Genomic DNA, 22,695 nt, shown 5'->3' on the forward strand with positions numbered 1-22,695 from the left:
TAAAGTATCCAATTTCAACCTATGATCAACCACTCTTAGATACTTATCTTATTCTTAGAAGAGTTAGTTGTTCTTCGGTGATAAAATGCTTGTCTTCACATATCTGCTAAAATTTGTGCCTAGATTTGTGAAATTACTCACTTTCTCACTATGGGACAATGGTTACGTCATGTGATACACTTTACACATGAAAATATAATTGAGACCTTGTCAAAATTTCCATGGTACTTGTGGAGGTCCAAAACTGGTTTTTGAAAAGCAGCAAAATAAAACATTAAATTTATGTATGATTCAGTATTAAAATTGTCATTGTCATTTAATGTGACTAGAAGCTTTTTAAAGGTAATACTTGGTTACAGAAATGATAACTGTTGATTCTCTGAGGTTGTTCTGTTAAGCTGTACCAAGAGTCCAGGCTGCTCACAGACACTCCATTTGCCGATGCATTTGACCCAGGGCCTCTCAGCGGAAGGGAGAGGAGGGAGGATAGTTTCTTAAGCTGACTCATTCGCAGGCCCCCAAATACAGGTCTGTGAGTGTTGGGTTTACAGTTTGAGGAGTAAACCAGTAGTGATTATTCTCCATTCAAGTTATATAGTTTGTACAATATGGCCAAAGCTGGGCCCTCACCTGAAATCACCCATGCATTTGTGTAAAACATACCTGTGAAGGAATTAGTGAAGTTTATTGCTTACTTTTGGCTGCCTGAGAAAAATCAAAGTGTAGGGTGCTACAAATATTTTATTTTTGAGGAGTATTGGTTTGATGACAATGGATGTAGAATTCTGTAATGCTACCAATGACTTTCCCTCCTAATGGCTGTGTTATCCTGGTAATTGTGCCAACTTTTGCTAAACATTAACATGAATGCAACCCCCCCGCCAATAAAAACTGAAATTATGTCTATGAAAACCAATGTTAAGCCCTACTGGTCAACATTCTGTCACACTATCAACTAAAAGAGGTCCAGATAAATGAAAACAACCTTATGTGTTGTATCTAAATCTACATGATTTTTAGTAGGCACTTAAATTTGCTTTATTTATAAAAAGGTCATATTATAGGTGACAGGTACCAGGCCTCCAATGCACAGCATCAGGGCTAACCGTCAAAAGGAAATCAACTAGAGTAATTTCTCACTACTGTTTTCTAGTCTAAAACCCGTGCATGAAATTTAAAAAAAATTAAAAATATGAAAAATTAAATCAGTATGAGCTCTTATGTTATATTTTAGTTTTTCACTGCAAGGATTGCAATTGCAACCTCCTCATTTCAAAAGTTTACTTCAACTTTCCTACACCTCAGTCCCTCTGATGTTTAATTACAGGATTAACTTCTCATCATCGGTTTTACTAATTTTTTCATGTGGGCACACAATTCTTTTTTTTTTTTATCTCTCAGGATTATTACTGTGTAACAAAATTAGCGTCAGAACATTTCAGAAAATGAAACAGTCATATCCCAGTTAAAAAAAAAACAAAAGTTTTACACAGTCCGATTTTATTTTATTGCGCAACTGGATTATTCTGCGCAGGAACATGTCTAGTATTAATTAGTAAAGCGTCTCCCTGGCACAGAATGGAGACGCACGGCCGTGCGCCACCTACTGGGGTGATAGAAAACGACATGTATAAGTGGTTGTGGAAAAGAAACGAGAAAACCGGGAGACAATGGTGCTTGCCTGTGAAGCCAGGCTTCAGAGAGGTTTCCCAGGGATACAGAGCGCTTCCAGGAACGACATGTGTGAAAACAATAAAGTGGAGACCGTGGCCACAACTAAATGATGCCTGGCCATGCGTACATGGGCAGGTGGTATTGATTATAGTGCAGGTAGTCAAGGATGCTCTTCTCCACCAGAGTCTTGTAGATGCTTTCCTCGAAAACTCTTTGGAGGTATTTTTTGGGCTTCTCCTGCAGGATAATTTCCTCATCTTCTATCTGATGGGCCAACTGCTCTATGGAAGGAAGTCCTTCCTCCTGAAAAACACAGCAAGAGACCAGATACAGAAATTACTTGCCCTTCGCCCCACAATAAGAGGTCAGTTTCACTAAAGGAAAAACACCGTGCTCAGTTCCCCAAGGGTGGCCATTTTTCTCCTTACCTTTTAAAAAGTATTTTCAACTCTGGCAATTATACATGACAAAATTTACCACTTTACCCATTTTTAAGTGTGCGTTTCAGTGGCATTAAGGACATTCATGTTGTTGTGCAGCCATCACCACCATCCATGTCCCAAACTGTTTCATCCTCCCAAATGGGAACTCTGTTCCCATTGAACTCTAGCTCCCATTCCTCCTCCTCCTGCTTCCCGACAACCACCATTCTACTTTCTGACTCTGTGAATTTGAGTCCTCTAGGTACCTCGTATGAGTGGAGTCATATAGCATTTGTGTTTTGTGATTAGCTTACTTAGCATTACATCTTCAGGATTCACCAAGTGTAGTCATTTTAAGCTCTTAATTTTCAGATAGAAGTGATCTGTCATCATGCTTGTTTTAAAAATAAGAAAATAAGTGATTAAACATTTTGACATGAAAAATCCTAGGTGGTTTACATTCCTTGGTTAGAATCCCCAAGAAATAGACTTTTAAAGCTTTAGAATATAAGTTTAGTAAAGTCAAATTTCATTGATATCTCTAAGACTGGGCTCAGGGAGAATAAAGTCATGTGAAGCTGAGAATCATGTGCTGTGCAGCTCCTTAATACAGTGGGGACGTGTTATTCTAAAAATATTCAAACACAAAGCAAGTTGGCCGACTTGTACAGTTAGCACCCGTGCACACATCACCTGGACCCTACCACTAACATTGGACTATATTTGCTTCATCTGCCTATGTGTTTATCTCTAGGAGGGTTGTTATAAAAAGCACTGCACCAACGTTTGCGCTGTGTGCTTTCTGAACACCGTGATAACTGAAAATTGCCCTGAAGAAAGAGACACGTGGACTTGGATGATCTATTTATTTAATTTCCAATGATTCTTTTTATTTTGAACAGAAAAAAAAATGTGCATAACTTGTAGAGCTCTACTGGATCATTAATTTATTAATAGTAAGAACTTTTAGATAGAAAAATATATTCAAACTATAGGGAGGCACAGGGAAATTCTCACTTGATTATTCATGTGAGACACTACTAGGTGTCAGAAATTATGCACACAGGGCTTAGAAAAACAGGCACCGAGGCCCAGGACTTCAAATCAGCTCGACAAAGATGGTGAGAGAGAAAAAGGCAACCGATATGCAGAACTAAATATTAGAGGTGCTAAATCATTTGATGGCCACCAGCACGTCCCCAAGCATATATAATCTAAAATAACATGAAGATGGCCCCTTCTCCCTTAATTTTCAGAAGCATTGTATCAAATAAAAGCAATACATTTACAATTTCCCCCCACAATAATTATTGAATATTTTGGACTCATGATATAATTCTGCTCTGATATTGGGGTAAATAGTGTAAAGTCACAAAATGGAACTTTAAGTTTGCCTAAGACAAACACTGTTCTCTAGATTATATACAGCTTTTTGTGCATTTGCTTCTTATAGTTGTGACCTTTCTCAGTGTGACCATACCCCTCTCCATCTGACCATCTCTCCTCTCAAAGTGCTCATCTATGACCAACCCACTTTATAATGCCACATAAAAGACATGATCCTTTGTGTCTGGGTCTTTTATTTAACAGAATGTTTTGTTTTTCATCCACTTTGTTAGAATATATCCATACTTCACTTCTTTATATGATGTAATAATATTATATTGTTTATCCATTGATTTGTTGATGGACATTTGAGTGATTTATTCTGAATAGTGCTGCTAATGAACATTCATGTACAAGCCTTCATTTGGATGCTTATTTTTAAATCCTTTGGATTTACATACCCAAGAGTGCAATGACTAGGTCATATAGTAATTTTGTAACTTTTTGAGGAATCATCAAACCATTTTCCACATTAGCTGCACAATTTCCCATCAGCAATGTGTAAGAGGGTTCCAATTTTTCTACATTCTTGATAATACCTTTTTTTTTTTTTTTAACTAAAGCCAGCCTAGTGGGTGTATTTTCCTAATGATAAATGATGTTAACATCTGTTAATGTAAATGAGTTTATCTCTGGACTCTCAATTTTGTTTCATTGATCTATCTTTATTTAAGTACCATACTGTCTTGGTTACTGTCAATTTGTAGTAAGTTTTGAAATTTTATAGAGTGTATCCTTTGACTTTTTTTTTAATACCCAAAATTGTTTTGGCTACTTGGAGTCCTTTGCATTTTCTTTTTTTTTCTTTTCTTTTTTTTTTTTTTTTGTATTTTTCTGAAGTTGGAAACGGGGAGGCAGTCAGACAGACTCCCGCATGTGCCCAACCGGGATCCACCCGGCACGCCCACCAGGTCCTTTGCATTTTCATATGCACTTTAGGTTTGGCTTTTCCTTCTACAAAAAATACCATAGGGATTTTGATAATATTGCACTGAAACCATAAATTGTTTTGGATAGTATTGCCATCGTAACAATATAAGTCTTCAAAACCACGAACACAGATATCTTTCCATTTGTTTAGGTGTTCTTTAGTTTCTTTTAGAAATGTTTTGTAGCTTTCAGTGTGCAAGCCTTGTACCTCCTTGTCTGAATTCATTCCCAAGTATTTTATTATTTTAAAATATTTTTATTTCCTCTTTTACAAGTGAGAGAAGGGGAGATCAACTCCCATATGTGCCCCAACAGGGATCCAGCCGGCAAGCCTCCTCTGGGACCATATTCACAACCGAGCTATTTTTAGCACCTGGGGCAGAGGCTCCATAGAGCCATTCTCAGCTCCTAGGGCCAATGCGCTTGAACCAATTGAGCCATGACTGTGGGAGGGGAAAAAAGAAAGAGAGAGAAGAGAGAAGAGGCGTAGCAGTAGTGGCCTAGTGGAGAAGGGAGAAGAGAAGGGTTGGAGAAGCAGATGGTTGCTTCTCCTGTGTGCTCTGACCGGAAATTGAACCTGGGACTTCCCCATGCCATGCTGGCGCTCTACCACTGAGCCAACTGGCCAGGGCCTAAATTATTTTAAATTGATTTTTAGAGATAGAGAGGAAGGAGAGAGACAGAGATAGAGAGAGAAAAACATCAATTTGTTGTTCCACTCATTCATGCTGTCACTGGTTGACTCTTGTACATGCCCTGACCGGGAACTGAACCCTCAATCTCAGCATGTTGGGACAATGCTCTAACCAACTGAGCTACCCAGCCAGGGTCTCCAAGTATTTTGTGAGTCTCCAGGCTCCCAAAATTTATAGGATATTTTATTGCTTCATATTCATTTTGAAATATCCCCTAATTTTTCTGAGCAGTATATTTTATTATTTTTGATATTATTGTAAATGGAATTGATTTCTCAATTTCATTTTTGTATTATTTATTGTTAATATAGACAACTGATTATTGCATGATCTTGTATTCTGTAATTTGTGGAATTAATTTATTAACTCTAATGTTATTTTGTGCCTTTGTGCCTTCTATAGGATTTTTTATATATAATGCCATGTCATTGGAGAACAGAGGTAGTTTTACTTCTTCCTTTCCACTATGGAGACCTTCCCCCAGCCCACCCCTTTTCCCTGCCTAATGCTCTGGCTAGAACTTTTAGTACAATGTTGAATGTGGTGAAAGCAGGTATCCTTATCTTGTTTCAGATTGCAGAGGTAAAGCTTTCACTCTTTGACCATTGAGTGCAATGTTATCTGTGGGTTTGTTAGGTTTGGGCTGTTCCCTTTTATTTTTAGTGTTTGTACCAAGAAAGCATGTTTGATTCGGTCAAATGCTTTTTCTGTATCAACTGAGATGGTAGCATTTCCCTCTTTCATTATATGTTAAACCACTCTTACATTCTTGGGGTAAATCTCACTTGGGTATGGTGTATAATCCTTTTAATATGTTGCTGGATTTAGTTTGCTAGTATTCAGTTGAAGATTTTAGCATCTAAATCCATAGGGAATATTGTCCTGTAGTTTTCTTTTCTTTTGATGTCTTTGTCTGGCTTTGGTATCAGGATAACACTGACCACACAGAATGGGCTGGGAAGTGCTCCTTTCTCTTCTGTCTTTTTAAGGAAAAGTTTGAGAAGAATTGGTGTTAATTCTTCTTTAAATGTTTGGTAGAATTCACCAGTGAAGTCATCTGGTCCTCGGCTTTTATTTGATGGGAGGTTTTTGATTTCTAATTCAATACCTTCACTTGTTACAGGTATGTTGAAATTTTCTTTCTTCTTGAGTCAGTTTGTGTAGTTTGTGTGTTTTTAGGAATTTGTCCATTTCATCTAGGTTATCTAAGTGGTTGGCATACAGTTGTTCATAGTAGTCTCTTATAATCCTTTTTTACTTCTGTAAGGTCAGTAGCAATATCCCCACTTTTATTTCTTGTTTTAGTAATTTGTCTTTTTTCTTAATTAGTCTGGTGCAGGGTTGTCAATTTTGTTGATTTTTTTCAAAGAACCAACTTTTGTTTTCATCAATTTTCTCTGTCATTTTTCTATGTTTATCTCCACGGAGATTTTTTTGTTTCTTTCCTCTGCTAGCATTGACTTTTGTTTGGCTTTCCTTTTTTAATTCCTTAAGATATAAAATTAGGTTATTGATTTGAGATATTTTCCTTTATAATTTTTTTATTGATTGATTCTAGAGAGACAGAGAGAAGAAGGGAGAGAGAGAGAGGGAGGGAGGGAGAGAAGCATTCATTTTCTTGTTCTACTTAGTTGTGCATTCATTGGTTGCTTCCCATATGTGCCCTGGTAGAGGATCAAACCCACAACCTTGGTGTTTCAGGACAACGCTCTACCCACCTGAGCTACCCAGCCAGGGCCATTTCCTTTTCGCAAATGTAGGCCCTTACAGCTATGAATTTTCTTCTAAAACCTGCACCCCATATATTTTGATGTGTTGTGTTTTCATTTGCATTTGTATCTAAGTGCTCCTAATATCCCATCAGATTCCTTCTTTGAAATCAAGGAAGTTGCTTAAGAATCTATTGTTTAATTCTCACAAATTTGTGAATTTTTGCTTTTGATTTCTAGTTTTATTTTATTGTGGTTAGAGAATATACTTTTTATGATTTAAATATTTAACATTTATTGACAATCATTTTATGGCTTAATATACAGCCTATACTGGTGAATGATCTATACGCACTTGAGAAGAATGTGCAGCCTGCTATTGTTGGGTGGAGCGTCTGTAGGTAGGTGTCAGGTCTAGTGCATTCATAGTGCTGTTCAAGTCCTCTGTTTCCTTATTGATATTCTGGTTATTTTATTCATTATCAAAACTGAGATACTGAACTTTTTAGCTATTATTTTAGAACAGCTTCTTCTTTGCTTCATATATCTTTTGCGTCATGTATCTTGGGGTTCTGATGTTAGGTATATATGTTTATAATGGTTACATATTTCTTAAAGGATTTTGAAGGCTAATTCTCACTCCACACGTGTCACTTTGGCTGGTGACTCTTTGGCTCAGCCACAGTGGGCTGCAGTGCCAGGCACTTCCTGTCTTCATGTCACAGAAGGATGGAGTTGTCTTATAATGATTCTCTTTTTAAAATAAAGGACATATAAATTTGAGGTGACTTACAACAGTCATAGATAATAGTCTTTTATTCCTTTCCTCATCTGTGGAGAAAGAGGAAAATTGATATGCTAAGCTCTAGGATATCATAGTTAATGGGGTTGAACTTCTGAATTTCTCAGAAGACAGGTAGAAACTGAAATGAAATGAGTTACAGCCACTAAGTATTAGAGAAAAGAAATGAATATCCTTTAGTGAAGGCTCTATTCTCTATTTCCTAATACCAGGCTCTTATGTAGAATCCTGAATGTGTTTCCATGACTGCCATTTCCACTGTCAGCCTGGGTCTGCCGCAACTCACCGCTGTTCCTCGTGGCCGCCGGCGCCCACTGAGAGCCCCTCCTCTGCGCCTTTTACTTGTACACATCCTTCCTTCCTCTGTCCTCCTTCCACAGCGCTCTGATGTGGCGGAGCTCATCCCTGTTCCCCAGGAATCGGAGGTGGAGGCAGACACCACTGTACGCACCACCCCTTCCTGTGGCCTTTCCCATTTGACAAATGCAAATGTGGAAAACAGAACAATCCCCACTGGAGGCTTTTCTTCCAGAAGTTTCATTTTCTAGAAATCTAAAAAACCCATAAAAATGGTTGGGGGGCCCCTAGTGTGTCTTCCACAATGTGCATGGATGGCCCCCTCAGACCCACTGAGAGGGCCAGCATTCACAGTGAACAGACCCAGCAACAGTGCTCAGTGAGTTACTGGGTTTGACGGTTTACTTGGAAAGTGAAGGAAAAGCTTCCCTGTTAAAGCTGGGCACCAAAAACCCCTTGGCCCTGTGCAAAATGTTAACAGAGAAGTTCAGGTCTGGGGTTTAGAAGAGTCTGACACAGAGTTTTAATGGAGTCACTAGAAAACTAATGGATCTCTGCTATGGGGCACCGTCGTGCTGCAGATTACATTTGAGAGGCAGGGGTGTCTGAGTCATTGAATGGAGTTCAGTAAGCACCAGGCTTGCAATTCAGACTCATATTTCAGCCAGAGTAGACTTGAGCACAGCCTCAGAAGTGCAGGAAACTGTTTGACCTGTGGACAGTCCCCTCCACTTCTCTCATGTGCATTTACCTGCCAGGTTCCTACCTGTGTGGCTCCGGAAGACAACTGAGTTTGATTTAAAACTTAAACCTATTTTTCTCAATCTGAATCTACTTCAGATTAGTAAAATCATTTCAAGTTTCTCAGCTTGGACCCCAGGAATAAAACTGAATTGCAAGGGGTGAGTGGGGTGGGCAGTGAAGAGAAGGTACCAAGCCACACAGTCTAGCCCCGTGTGGCTCAGTGCCCACGTTCCCGCCTTCGGAGTGAGAGACCTTTGAGTTTGACAGTTGCTGGTGGCTGGTGGCTGACTAGCTGTGTACTCACGGAACACTTAAATTCTTTCGGCTTCAGCTTTCTCATTGGCAACGTGCAGTTGATAACAGGAGCACTGCCCAGCTGAGCGGGTTCTTGTTAGGATGACAATAGAGTTGCAAAACTTGCCCGTTTAGGCAGTAAAGTAAGCTGGAAGCTCAGCTGTGCTCTACCCATGTCCGAGAGAAGTGACTCGAAGTCTACTGTGGACATCTGACCACTTTTTTTTTTTTTGTATTTTTCCGAAGCTGGAAACGGGGAGAGACAGACAGACAGACTCCCGCATGCGCCCAACCGGGATCCACCCAGCACGCCCACTAGGGGGCGGCGCTCTGCCCCTCTGGGCGTAGCTCTGTCGCGACCAGAGCCACTCCAACGCCTGGGGCAGAGGCCAAGGAGCCATCCTCAGCACCCGTGCCATCTTTACTCCAATGGAGCCTCGCTGCAGGAGGGGAAGAGAGAGACAGAGAGGAAGGAGAGGGGGAGGGGTGGAGAAGCAGATGGGTGCTTCTCCTGTGTGCCCTGGCCAGGAATCAAACCCAGGACTTCTGCACGCCAGGCCGACGCTCCACCACTGAGCCAACCGGCCAGGGCCCTGACCACTTTTTGAGCACAGATGGTAGCTTTCCCCAACTCTAGTGAGAACTCTAGTGTTGAAAGAAATATCTTACTGTTTACATTGCAGAGCCAAATTTCTCGCTGAACATGGAGCCTTTGGCATGTGTAGCCTAACTTCCTGTTAATGCTGCATTGCTTTGAGAAAGACATTTTGGTTATAAAGGAAGTGTGTTTGGACATCTGATGACTTCTCTACTTGTACAGGTGGCTGGCAAACGCAGACAGAATCTACATGAATGTCATCTGCACTCTTGAGGGCAAGTGGGCATGATGCATATTCAATTTTCAGCCACACTGTTAGCTGATAATGAAAATACAATTATTTGTAAAAAGGAAAAGGAAATTTGCCCTTTATAAAAGGATTCAAATAATCTACTTTCCTTGAATATCCCTGTCCATGTCTATATATTCAGTCCTTTGTTGATAGGAGGTACTGTACAGTTAGTTTTAAAAGTAAAACCACAAAGTGGGAATGAAGGGAAAAGTCTAAATGATCAACAACTTATAAACTGTTTATAATTTGCAAGCAATAACCCACATATTCATTAATCACTCTTACCTCCTCAGAGGTTAAGATCTGGCGTAACTCTTTCCTGAGATCAATAAAACGATCGTGAAAGAGGGCTATGCACCAGGGCTCCGTGAAGTAGCTAGTGAGGGAAGAAAAGATTCAGTTAGCTGGAAACCCGCTCATTACCACTAATAAAGTATTTACCTGCTTTTTTGCCTTTGTAAATTACAGCCCTGGTCCCACTGCAATCGTTTGCTCATAAAATGCCTCGTGGAACAGCCTGGCCAATCAATGTCTTAAATGGATGTTCCTGATGTAGGGCCAGGTTCCATAATTACATTTAAAGTGGTTTAATTCAGAGCCGGGGCAAGACCCAGTGAAGAATCCTGATTTTATCAGAATTTAAAAGCCTGAAGACTTGTAAAGAACGGTGTCTCCATTATCTGCCCTTGGTTGAGAAAAACAGATTGCAGGATTAACCGAACTGCTGCATAAACAAATTAAATTTGGGAGACAATAACACAAATGTTGTTCATCATTAAGGTTTCTGGATTAATAATGACCAGAAAAGCAGGCCGCCCCAGTGTTGCAACCCGTCTTCCTACAAGTGCGCTGAAGCTTAATTGAATCTTTTAAGAGAGCCGCTCGTTTAGTGTTTATATTTGTTAACTTTACACTAAAAAACTGTTTGAATAAATGTTCTTTGATGGAGAACAATATGGCCAGCCTTTATTTACAGATGACTGCTGAAACTTTGATGCATTCTTGGAAGAACCAAGAACATTTATTGGTGTTTTAAACCCTTACTCCTTCAACGCTCGGTGTCCTGGAACGGGAGACTTCACTTCTTCAGGGTTAGAGGCGCATTGATCGTGTGGGCTTCGCTGTTGCTGCATGTGAGTCTGTCACTCCTATTACTGTTAATGGATGTTACGTGTGTGCACAGGGGAAGAAAAAAACTGGTGCCCACATGCAGATGGGCACTTTCTGTTTTCCGAGGCATAAAGTTAATTCTTGGGAAAAGAGCTAACGAGTCCCAGGGACGACTGAAGTATTAAAAGACAAATCTAATGACAAAAGTCTGTACTGTGATCAGCATGGGTTCAGCTATATCAGTTATTACTCATCATCTATTCACTTGACCAGAACATGATCTGATTTCATGCTTAATTACCTACTTTGTTGTTCGGGTCATATATTCATCCAACTATTAATTCCACTAATATTTACTCTATCCCCATTATGTGCCTGGCACTGCTTGGGGCATCGAGGAAACAGCAGGGACCCAAACAGGCAAACATCCTATGTTCAAGCAACAAATAGGTAAATACATAGAATGCCAGAGAATGAGAAGTTAGGAGAAAACATATATCAAGAAAGGATAGAGTCATGGCCAGGTGGTTCAGTGGATGAAATGCTGACTCAGCACACTGGTCAGAGCATGTACGAGAAGCAGTCAATGAGTGTACAACTAAATGGAACAACTAAGTGGAGCAACAAGTTGATGCTTCTCTCTCTTTCTTGCTCTTACCCTTCCTCTCTCTCTCTCTCTCTCTCTCTCTCAAATCAATGGGAAAAAAAGAAAGAACAGGAGAAGGCCACAGAAAGGCTAAGCCACCTAAGGGGGTGACTTCGTGAGTAGACAACTGAGGGAGAGAAGAGAGCGGCCCTGCGGAGTTAAAGGAAAGAGGCTTCCGGAGAGAGCGGGAACAGCAGGTGCACACGGCCTGGGAAGGCAGGAGTGTGCCCAGACCACCTAGGAGGTGGGATGGATACAAACAAAGGGGGTATGGTAGGAGGTGAGCTCAGGAAGGTGATCGGCAGAGGCAAGGGTACAGTAAGATCTGTTGTGAGCATTTGCCTGCAACAGGCATCCTGTGGATGTTCATGAAATGAATGAAGAATGAATGAATGAATGCACACTGCATTGTGTATATTCTCTCTGCCTGGCCTTATCAGTCTTTCATTGAGATAGAATAAAATTGTGCCAAATAAATACGTGACAAAGCTCTGCAAAATATCCCATAATAGGCAGTATTTTTTTAAAAATTATTGATTGATTTGAGAGAGAGAGAGAGAAACATCGATTTATTGTATATGCATTCATTAGTTGATTCTCATATGTGCCCTGACCAGGGATCGAACTCACAACTTGGTGTATCAGGACAATATTCTAACCAACTGTGCTATCTGGCCAGGGCCAAGGTGGGCAGTATTAAGAAAGGAGGAAATGCTACAGAAACAGTGGGAAAGCTGTGTTTGAAGCCAGGATTTAAGGATGGTGTTTCTGAGCCCAACCAGACAGAAGGCCAATGGTGTCAGAAGAGCACCTAGTGGAAATCTGTCAGAGTCACCTCTGGAGTTACTCAAGGCCACTGATTTCTGAATGAATGCAGTCAAATCAGTGGGTTTCCTAGATACCCATTGGACCCTTACAAACCCTGGCCACCATCCAACATCTAATTCCTGGAGTAAAGACATTGGTATGGGACTGGCAGCTTAGGAGGGATCAGCTCAGAGGGGTGATGTTTTGACCCATCTCAGATAGTCTTCTTACATCAAAACATCAATAATAGCTGAGGTCCAGACACTTAAGCAGAGCTTTGCCTGGGTGATCCCTGCCTCTTGAGTCTAAACAGCTTCTAAGACACGCTTCAGGGAACTGTGGATACACAAATCTTGAAACTTTCATAATTCCTTATTTAGAAACCAATGGGTCTTTTTTAAATTTGTTGCTCTCTTTCCTTGGTTACTGAGATTCCTGCCGTGTGGGTTCATGCAACAGCAGGGTTCCCACCCTCTTGTTTTGGTGGTCTATAGCCACATCCTGCTAGGAGGCATGGTTCTGTCTCTCTGCTTACCTTGCCAGCCTGGCTCTGTTGCAACAACCCAGGTGCTGATTGGGTGGTCTTTCTGCCCACTGCCTTCAGAACCCTCACCTCTTCATTGTCTGCTCCCAAAAGGGAGTTCTGGAGAAAACCACTTCCCTTAGGGTCACACTGCTGCCTACCATTTAACACCCATATGTGCACAGCCTCCATTCACAAAGCCAAACACAGATGGCTGGAGAAGTAAGTGGCCCTTAATCCTCTGAAAATATAGCTGGATGTATTGCAAATCCTTTCTTTTGCTGTTTGAAACTTCTCACGGCCCCTGCACCAGCATCCAAAGAAAATGGCCCTTAGTATTTGACAACCCTCACTGTCATCACAGCATGTTGGACACTTGCATGGTGGCCTAGCAGACCTGAAGTTGTATTTCTCCCACACTCCCCACCACTGCCTTTTGTGGAAGAACATTTTGGGACCCTTGTCCAGAGGTCACAATTTCTGTAGCCAACTGCTACCGATATTCCCAGAATGTGTCGCAGCAACCATTTTTATTTATAAAATAGAGAGGTTTGTAGAGCTCTACTTGGATTTGGGGGGGGGGGCTTTCAAGAAAGAACTCTTGGATTCCATTAAAACGAAGAGTGATAGGAAATAGTACCCTTGAACCAGACCAACAAGTCGACTCGTTTTCCATTGAGTGCAGTTTCAGTGGTAGATCCTAGAGACTCTTCCACAGGTCAGGAAAGGACAGCGCCCATGCCCCACAAGCTGGGGCAGCAGGGCGCCCAGGTGCCTCCCCACCCCCCACAAGGGCTGCTGCGCACCTGTCTGGGACATTGGATCACTCACGGACTTCCCATGGGTGAGTTAGATGTGTATACAGCGAGGCAGCTGCAGATTTGTAGGGATTGTTAGATGTATGTGTGGTGGGCACAGGTGAAAATGAATTATCTCTTCTGATTAAGAAAAAAAAAAAATTGTACCCAAAACCCAGCTCATGAAGAATCTTGCTTACCAGGTTCATCTCTGGTTCTTACAGAAACAGCTTATTTTGGTAGTATTTTTAAGGGACTCGCCAGGTGACCTTGGAGTGGCCTCTGTGCTGAGGACGCCCTTCAGGCTGTGGTCCTCATCATTTACCCCCCACATCCCCACATAGCCTGGCCTCTGCCCAGAATTCGCTTTCATACTCCTTGCTTGCTTCCAGAAAATTTAACTTTTTTTAAAAGAAAAGTGAGTAGATTTTTATTTTCAGAGCAGTTCCGAGTTCCCACACACTCCCCTTTCCCTCAGTTTCCTCTGTCACTAACACCTTGCATTAGTGTGCACATGTGTTATAAGTACGGACCAGTATCAGTGCATTAGTCTTTTTGTATTGAACTGGGGGTACAGGTTTCAGGTGTGCAGTTCAACAAACCTTCATCTGCACACCGCATTGGGCGCCCACTGCCCTAAGCAAAGTTTATCTTGCTCCCGCTTTCCCCCACCTGCCCACCTCCCCCAAGCCCAAGCCCCCCAAACTCTGACTGTCATCACACAGTGGGCTGTGTCTATGTGTCATATATACATATGCTTTGTGGGTTTTTTTGCTTAATCCCTTCACCCTTTGTCATGCAGCCCCCAACACCCCTCCCCTCTGACAGCTGTCAGTCTGTTCCATTTGCTACATCATGCTTCACTCAAGTCTGTTTACACTGGGGTTCATTCGCCGTGAGGCCCACTCTGTGGTTTTGACAAACGGGTCATGTTATGTGCCCCCCACTATAGAATCATACAGAAGAGTTCCGCGGCCCAACCTCCTCCCTCCAAACCCCTGGAGAATTAACTTTTTAGGAAACTGACTTTTATTAGAGAAAAAAGAGTTGTGTAATAATTTTATTAAAAATTCCACCATTTCTCTCAGAAACAGAGTAGTGTTCTCATGTTCTCCCCCCCAAAAAAACCACCGTGTCTCTCAAACTTGGCAGCAGCCCCTGAGACCCACAGCCATGGGCTTGACGCTTTGGCTTCCTAAGGTGCTGGATTTGGAGAACAGTTTAGGGTGGAAACTATTTAAGTTTCTATTTCCTAGAACATGCAGGGGGCTGTGATTTTTAGGGGACATTTGGAAATGTAGGCATTATCATTTACTTGCTGAAAAACCATGCACTTTAGTTATCAAACCAAACCCCTGCAGGAAGCTGGGGTTTTCAGAACCAGATCCGTCTGGACAGAGGAGCTGCATACGGAATGTTCTAGGTGGCACACCCTGATGGGACAAGACTCTCCGGTGGGCGAGGCATCCCAACAGCAGGGCAGTGAGGACCAGCTCCTTCTAGTAGGTGCCAATGAATTTTATTCAACGGCAGGCAAATTTAATCTCATTATAGAAAAAGAAAGAAAGAACTGGGCTTGCACTGTATTTCTTTTTCAGTCTTGTATTGGAAAGACAGCACCAACCTTGACGGCAAGTGGCACCCTGCTGAGCACTCCCTACGCTGGCCACTGCAGCCTGGGGAACTAGAATTCTGGAAAACCGTGGGTTGCAGACATTGCCCTTCCTCACTGGGTGCGGGACTGGGGGTGCTCTGGGCTGGGGGGTGCTCTGGGCTGGGGGGGTGCTCTGGGCTGGGGGGTGCTCTGGGCTGGGGTGCTCTGGGCTGGGGGGGTGCTCTGGGCTGGGGGAGCTGGCTGAGGCAGCGCCGGGGCACGGCGGCAGAGCGCATAGGCAGCCCAGCCTTCTCCCCCCTCCGGATCTGCACTGACCACCTGCCACTCCCTGTGCTCTTCCCACGGTGGAGGGTCTAAGGTCCCTGCAAATACCTTGCACCCTGGCCTCCCTGCAGTCTCTGCAGCCCAGAGGACCTTTTCCAAGTGTATGTCTTCCCCAGTGCCATCCCAAGTTCAAGTCCAACACAGACCTCCTCCTCAAAGCTCGCTCCCGGCTGGGGCTGTCACGCACTCTCTCTGCACCATTTTCCCTGCGTGGGGCATTTCTGGCCTTGCAGGAAAGTTAACCTGTGCATGTCTTGTTCTCTTACACACTGTGCACTCTGGGTCCCCGTAACATCTGACACAGGCTGGTCCTCATGAGACCGAAGAAGCGGGTGGGACCCAGGCGCCTGAAGAGACCTGCAGGTGAGCGCCGGGCCGGCCGGCCACCCGCCCTCCTGTCTGTGGAGAGCTTTAGCGCCACTGTGGTGACCCAGCTCCGGGGGGGGGGGGGGGTGAGGGGGCGTCGTGTGGCAGGGACCCCTGTGGGCTTCCTCTGAGTTATCCTAGAAACAAGGCAGCCTTCACTGTTGCAATTAGAAAATCTTTGAAATTAACCAAACTCATTTTGCAATTGATTTCAACTCTGAGTCAAATTAGATGATCTCTTTTGATATAAGGAAGAAAGTTTTATTTTAAGGAAAGTTGTAGGTCTATTTTTTCTCCCTCCCAAACTGCCTGACTTCTGTGCTTTGGTTTCTTTTCTTCTCTGTGAGAGAGAAGAGGAACATCTGGACTCCCAGCCAAGGCCGGGGGCGGGTCTGCATCAACGGCACCACGGGCTGCGGACAATCCATGAATAGTGTAAATTTTGAAAGAACTAGGAAATACTAACTTCTTTTTCAATTCATATTTTAAAAGGGAAGACTAGACCCTGGCTGGTTATCAGTCGGTTAAGAGCATCACCCTGAAACGACAAGGTTGCGGGTTCCCAGTCAGGGCACACACGGGAAGTGACCAATGAATGCAGGACTGAGTGGAACGACAAATGAATGCTTCCTTCCCCCTCTCCTCTCTCTCTCATTTAAAAAAAAAAAAAAAGCCCTGGCCAGATAGCTCCATTGGTTGAAGTGTCATCCCAACGCGGGGTTTGCGGTTTAATTTTCCTGTCAGGGCAGATACAGGAGCAGCTTGGTATGCGTGTCTCTCTCTCTCAAAAAACAAACAAACAAACAAACAAAAAAGAAGTAAAAGGAAGGCTAACTACTGCCACTAGGTAACCCATGTAGCTGGTTACCTAAAAATAACAACTTCAGGGGAGAATGTCAGGTAAGAACACAGCAACAGCGGTCTCTAAGTGGCTGTGCAGATTCAGGTGTTAACACCACAAAAAACCATTTCTACACAGATTGAGAAAAAATGTACACAAATTCTCCAGGGTCCAAACAGAAGACATTATGTTCTCTGCCCGTTGTGTCGATGGCTGGCCTGGTCTATTTGAGAAGACAAATTCTCCACCACTTGTGCAAATAACACACTTTTCTCGGAAGCCCCAGGAAATGTCGAGGCGTGGAACTGAATTAACCATTTCTGGTCGATATGGTCCAATCATTAAGCAATTGATCAGACTTTTCCAGAGCTCGTCCTCATCTGGTCATTCGGCCTAGTTTATCGACAAAAGCGTATGGTCTGGGAGGGCCCCCGTCACCGGCTCAGCCATTGGTCCTTCCGAAGGCTGAGAAGGCCCAGCCGACAAGCCGCACTGAGGGGAGCTGAGTTCAGCGGCCTCAGGAGCAGGTCCAGCATGTCTCGGGGGAGAGAAAGGTGGGAAGTCCCACATCTTGGCTTCGAGGCCGGGGCTTCTGCAGGGGAGGAGGGCTGCTGGACGGCAAGGCTGCAGATAGTTCAGCCGGACACTGATGAACTACTCGACTGTTAGACAAAGGAGGCTGGTGGGCAGAGAAGAAAACCATCTCCTTCTCCAAGATCCTCTTGTTTTAAATGAAAGCATTCTAGTTTTCTGTTGGTGTGGTCAAAGTTCTCGCTTTTAGATCCATTAAAAGGGTCCTCAGCTGCCACTCACACCTGCACAGAGGTGCACTGAAGCCAGAAACACCCCTCAGAGCTGTCTGTTCTCCTGGGGGACAGAGCGGGGACGGCAGGCTCTCCGTGGACAGGGAGGCCCTCACTGTCCCTGCCCTTCCTTGTCCCGACAGCACCGTGGGGGGGACAGACAGCTCTCCCGCAGTGCCTGGTGTAGGCAGAGCTCCAAGGGGGATTTCAACCGTGCGGTGTGGTGGCCGGAGCGCGGCTGGCAGGATGGGTCTCCCCCGTTTACATTCCGATTCAGAGAAGGTAGGCAGTGACACGCACCTGGGAGGTCACCAGGGAGCCAGGCGTGACCTACAGACATGTTTGTTTTGGCCTGGGCAGCATTTGGAAAATGGGATTTCCGGTGTCTCTTTTAAAAAACCCATTTGCAATGCTGGATCGTCACTCTTTTGCGGCAGCAGTCAGCTCAGGTGTTGCCCTCTGTGGTTCATCGTTGACATCTCGCAATCTGGGTGCACCAAGCATGAGCAGGGGGGTGGGGTGAGATAGAGGCAGGTCTGTAAACATGTTGTTGGATGTCACCTGCCCCCCAGCCCCTTCTGCCTGCTGGCATGTGTGCTAAGAACATATACACTATGTCCTATCTTTCCTTTCTCCTCCCATCCATCCACCCGTCCACTTCTCCATCCCTCCCTCCATCCTAACAGGCTCAGTGAGGTATTTCAACCCCCTGTGGCTCATATCCAGTGCCCGGTTTCCTCTGGTTCTCTGTTCTCTGCTGCCTCAGTTTACCCCTACTGAACACTCTTTCCTTCCTCTTGTGCTTCTGTAAGGACTTTTCTCTCCTCTTCCCTCTGTCCCAAGTGCCTTCCAGAGCTGCTGACTTCACTGGCAAGGTGGCAGGAAGGGGAAGACCAGGAGGCCATTCTCTGCCATCAAACCATTACGTGCCAGACACTCTGCTACCTGGAGGAACCACTAGGGAGATGTGGTCCCCATCCCCAAAGTGCTCACATGAAGGGTGGAAGTTAGAGAAACTTACACCAGCCAGCACTTCAGGAGAGCTGAAGGCAAGAGCATGACGCAGAGGGGATGACACCGCGGTCCAGGGGACCTCAGTTCTTCGTCTATCTGTCACTGCATTCTTAGGCCCGCCTCTTGGGCTCGTGTTTGCCAAAGTCAGTCACCTTGGGAATCCATCAATTTTTAGATTACTTCAAAAATTTTCTTTTGATTGATTTACCTTTTTAAATAGTAATAACCACTTTTGTCTTGTCTAAGCAATAATATCTGTGAAATCACAGAAGATCTGGTGTGCTTGTTACATTTTTTTCTTATTCTTATTGTAATTATGCCATAATTAATTAAGACATGTAGCTGGACAGCCTAAGCCCTAAGGAATCTTGCATACTTCCTGGTGGCGCTCCCCACACTCTGGAACACATTTTTTATTTGATGCTGGAGCCACTGTTGTATTCACCTGGGGACACTGTGCTGAATAGTTTCTGTGCACTGTCTCACTTCATCCTAATGCCAATTCTCTAAAGTGGGACTGCCTGGCCCAATTTACAGATGAGGAATAGATTCAGAAAAGTTAAATGATTTTCCCAACATTTACATAACTAACACTTGGCTGAGCTCAGTTTTAGCCATAACTTTGTGTGACCTGAAAGTTCATGCTCTGAACAACTCCACAACCAGACCTTATTCCCTCATGCTCACTCCTTAGTCTTTCTAGAAACTTTCTGAATCATCCCAGATTCCCTGGTATGCCCTGCATTAGCTATGATTAGGTTTGATTGCTGTTACAGAAAATTTCAAAAATAATAGTCGCTTTGAAAAGGCATAGGTGTAGTCTTCTTTAATATAAAGAAAGTCCAGGTGGGGCATCTAGGATTGGCACGGTGGTTCGTGGATCATAGTGCCATCCACAGGGCCTTTGGCCTCATGTTGCAAAGTGGCTGCTGAGCTTCAGTCATCATGTATATGTCTTGGGAATGGATAAAGGGAAAAGGAGGACCCTTTCCCTCTCTTTTAGGGAGAATTCCTAACTGTCTCACACAGCACTTCTACTTACATCCTACTGGCCAAAGGTTGGTCACATGGCTTTCTTGGCTACAAGGGAAGCTGGGAATCATTGTCATTTATTTTAGGTACAATATAATATCCTATAAATCAGGATTCTGTTTCTGAAGAGAGAACGGATGTTATATCTGCTATGATACCCAACAGACTACATAGCATCCACTTTTTACAAAAAATCTTTCCTTCAAGTTAAATTTACAAAAATTGGGAGAATAAAATTAGTTGAAGTTACCAGAACTTAATATCTATCACTTTATATTCAAACCTGTCGTCAAACTAAACATTCTGGGGGGAAAAACCCATACAAACAGTTTGCATATGTGACAGCCACCTCAAAGCCCGGTGTCCCTGGAGCGCTACACTGGCCTGAGTTGGCTTTAACTCCAGAGAACAAGGAGCAGTTTGTGTTCTCACTGTACGGTTGTGTTCTGCACGTTCTATTCTGCCCATGAAAGGAAGTGGATTTAGGCATTTCAATACAATTTTCAAAAATAAGAAGAACAAATAAGTGTTTCCAGTTAACCCTACGTTTGTTCGGAAATTAAATTACACATTTCTGGGGCAGTGGAGTCTGCGCAGGGAGACAGACACAGCCTTGGGACGCACTGGGACAAAGCAGTGCTGAAGACTGGAATGGAAGTCTAAATATTTCCTGGCCAGCTTGTGTTTGCCAGAATCTCTATCTATTCAACTCATTGTTTCGAAGCAGATCTAGAAAGGTGAGATTAATGATTTTAAAAGTAAAACCAACTAATTAATAAACAGCGGTAAGTGTTACCTGCTGAAGATCTAGAAACAGGAAAACAAGTGTCCTCTGAATATATTTGGCTGTGGTTTTGCTGTTACAATGTAGAACTGGACCAAGCAGACGGTGGACGCTTACTGCTCACCAGCTCTAAAACCAAATGCTCATCTTGGGCAGAAGTCAGCCATCTTTTGCATAGCTTGTAAACACCTCTCTCTTATTGCTGGTCAGCCCATGGATCTACAGAAGTGGCATCTGTCCAGGGACCCTGGCATCCACAGAAACCTGGAAGTACATACTGCTTAAAGTCTGGTGTGTCACCGAGCACTGGGAGCCTTGTCTGGCTACAGAGGTGCAGGGAGACACTGCCTGGAACAGCCTTCACTGCTCAGAAAACAGAGGCTGCTCTGCTGGAGGCCCCTGGAACGGGCCTGTTCGATGACCGTGAGCCGGACGTGCCCATACCTGTCTCGGGAGGGAGATCCTGAGCAGCACACCGGCCCTGGCACTGCCACACTGCAGTGGGGAGGCCCTGCTCTCTCTCAGGAGGGAGATCCTGAGCAGCACACCGACCCTGGCACTGCCACACTGCGGTGGGGAGGCCCTGCTCTCTCTCAGGAGGGAGATCCTGAGCAGCACACCGACCCTGGCACTGCACTGCGGTGGGGAGGCCCTGCTCTCTCTCAGGAGGGAGATCCTGAGCAGCACACCAACCCTGGCACTGCCACACTGCAGTGGGGAGGCCCTGCTCTCTCTCAGGAGGGAGATCCTGAGCAGCACACCGACCCTGGCACTGCCACACTGCGGTGGGGAGGCCCTGCTCTCTCTCAGGAGGGAGATCCTGAGCAGCACACCGGCCCTGGCACTGCCACACTGTGGTGGGGAGGCCCTGCTCTCTCTCTCAGGAGGGAGATCCTGAGCAGCACACCGGCCCTGGCACTGCCACACTGCGGTGGGGAGGCCCTGCTCTCTCTCAGGAGGGAGATCCTGAGCAGCACACCGGCCCTGGCACTGCCACACTGCAGTGGGGAGGCCCTGCTCTCTCTCAGGAGGGAGATCCTGAGCAGCACACCGGCCCTGGCACTGCCACACTGCGGTGGGGAGGCCCTGCTCTCTCTCAGGAGGGAGATCCTGAGCAGCACACCGGCCCTGGCACTGCCACACTGCGGTGGGGAGGCCCTGCTCTCTCTCAGGAGGGAGATCCTGAGCAGCACACCGGCCCTGGCACTGCCACACTGCGGTGGGGAGGCCCTGCTCTCTCTCAAGCACAGGTTTTCTCCTGCTCACGTGTCTGTAAGAACTCAGAACCCAGAGCACAGTTGTCCTGAATCAGTGTCGGCACTCAGGTCACGCTGTGGATGGAGCACAGACCGCCTGCCACTGCGGCCCCCGGAGTTCTGGGTTTCAGAAACACTGTTCTTAGAGGGTCATCTGCCTGCTCTCCATCTGTTGTTCTGAATCCCAGACCCAGCCCAGGAAAGACCGTGCTTCACCTTAGAAAACAGAATACATTTATCTTATGAACCTTACACATCTAGCCACTGAGAGCAGTACCCTCCTTGCTCTGACCTTGAAACTCACAAAAGCCAACTGTGTGAATTTAGTAAACGAAGACCTGTGTTTGAACACAGGGCCTCTCCACCTCAGCTCAGCTTCCTGCTGCCCTCTGCCTCGTTCCCTGTTTACCGACGACTCTCTTTTTCTCTCAGCTCTGCCACTTGCTAGCCTTGTAAGCTCGAGCTAGCTAGCCTCCATTGTCACGGCTGTAAAATGGGGGTAAGGATGTTTCTGACCTTGAAGAGTTCCAATCTGATTTCGAAGAGACACTCCAGGAACCAGGCCTGGCACAGGGGAGGGGCTCAGTTTGTATTGTGTTTTTATCATTGCTGTCGATATCCTCAATTACCTATTGTGTATACTGTGTCAACTGCCTCAGATTCTTTCTGGTGTGAATTAGGGACTACATAAATTATTAAACCCTTTGTTTGCCATTTAATTAAAGCCTTTCTTGGGCATACCTGCAGTTTTCCTCCTCAGTAAGTGCTCTTCCTACATAAGGGTGTCTGTACAACCGGACTTAGCTGTGGTTTATGGCAGCGGTTAATTTTAGCCACAATGTAAGAGGGCTGGCGGAGCAGGCCTGCACGGGCTTTGTCATGCTCTAAAGAGTTACATGGAAATCAATAAAATTACATAGGAATAGTTAAAAGA

At 44.6% G+C, this 22,695-nt stretch overlaps 1 protein-coding gene across 2 annotated transcripts in view; it reads right to left on the bottom strand.

Moving 5' to 3' along the window:
* Positions 1 to 1,570: 1,570 nt before the first annotated feature.
* CFAP61 (cilia and flagella associated protein 61) overlaps positions 1,571 to 22,695 on the bottom strand; it is a 384,193-nt gene continuing 363,068 nt past the window's right edge. For both annotated transcript variants that reach the window (XM_066386991.1, XM_066386992.1), the window contains exons 27-28: positions 10,129 to 10,219; positions 1,571 to 1,977 (exon numbers count right to left, since the gene is read on the bottom strand). In XM_066386991.1, coding sequence (XP_066243088.1) covers positions 1,777 to 1,977; positions 10,129 to 10,219 — 292 coding nt within the window. In that variant the 3' untranslated portion in view covers positions 1,571 to 1,776. The remainder of the gene's footprint in view (positions 1,978 to 10,128; positions 10,220 to 22,695) is intronic.

This window comes from Saccopteryx leptura, chromosome 5 (assembly GCF_036850995.1).
Source record: "Saccopteryx leptura isolate mSacLep1 chromosome 5, mSacLep1_pri_phased_curated, whole genome shotgun sequence".
NCBI classification, from domain to species: domain Eukaryota; kingdom Metazoa; phylum Chordata; class Mammalia; order Chiroptera; family Emballonuridae; genus Saccopteryx; species Saccopteryx leptura.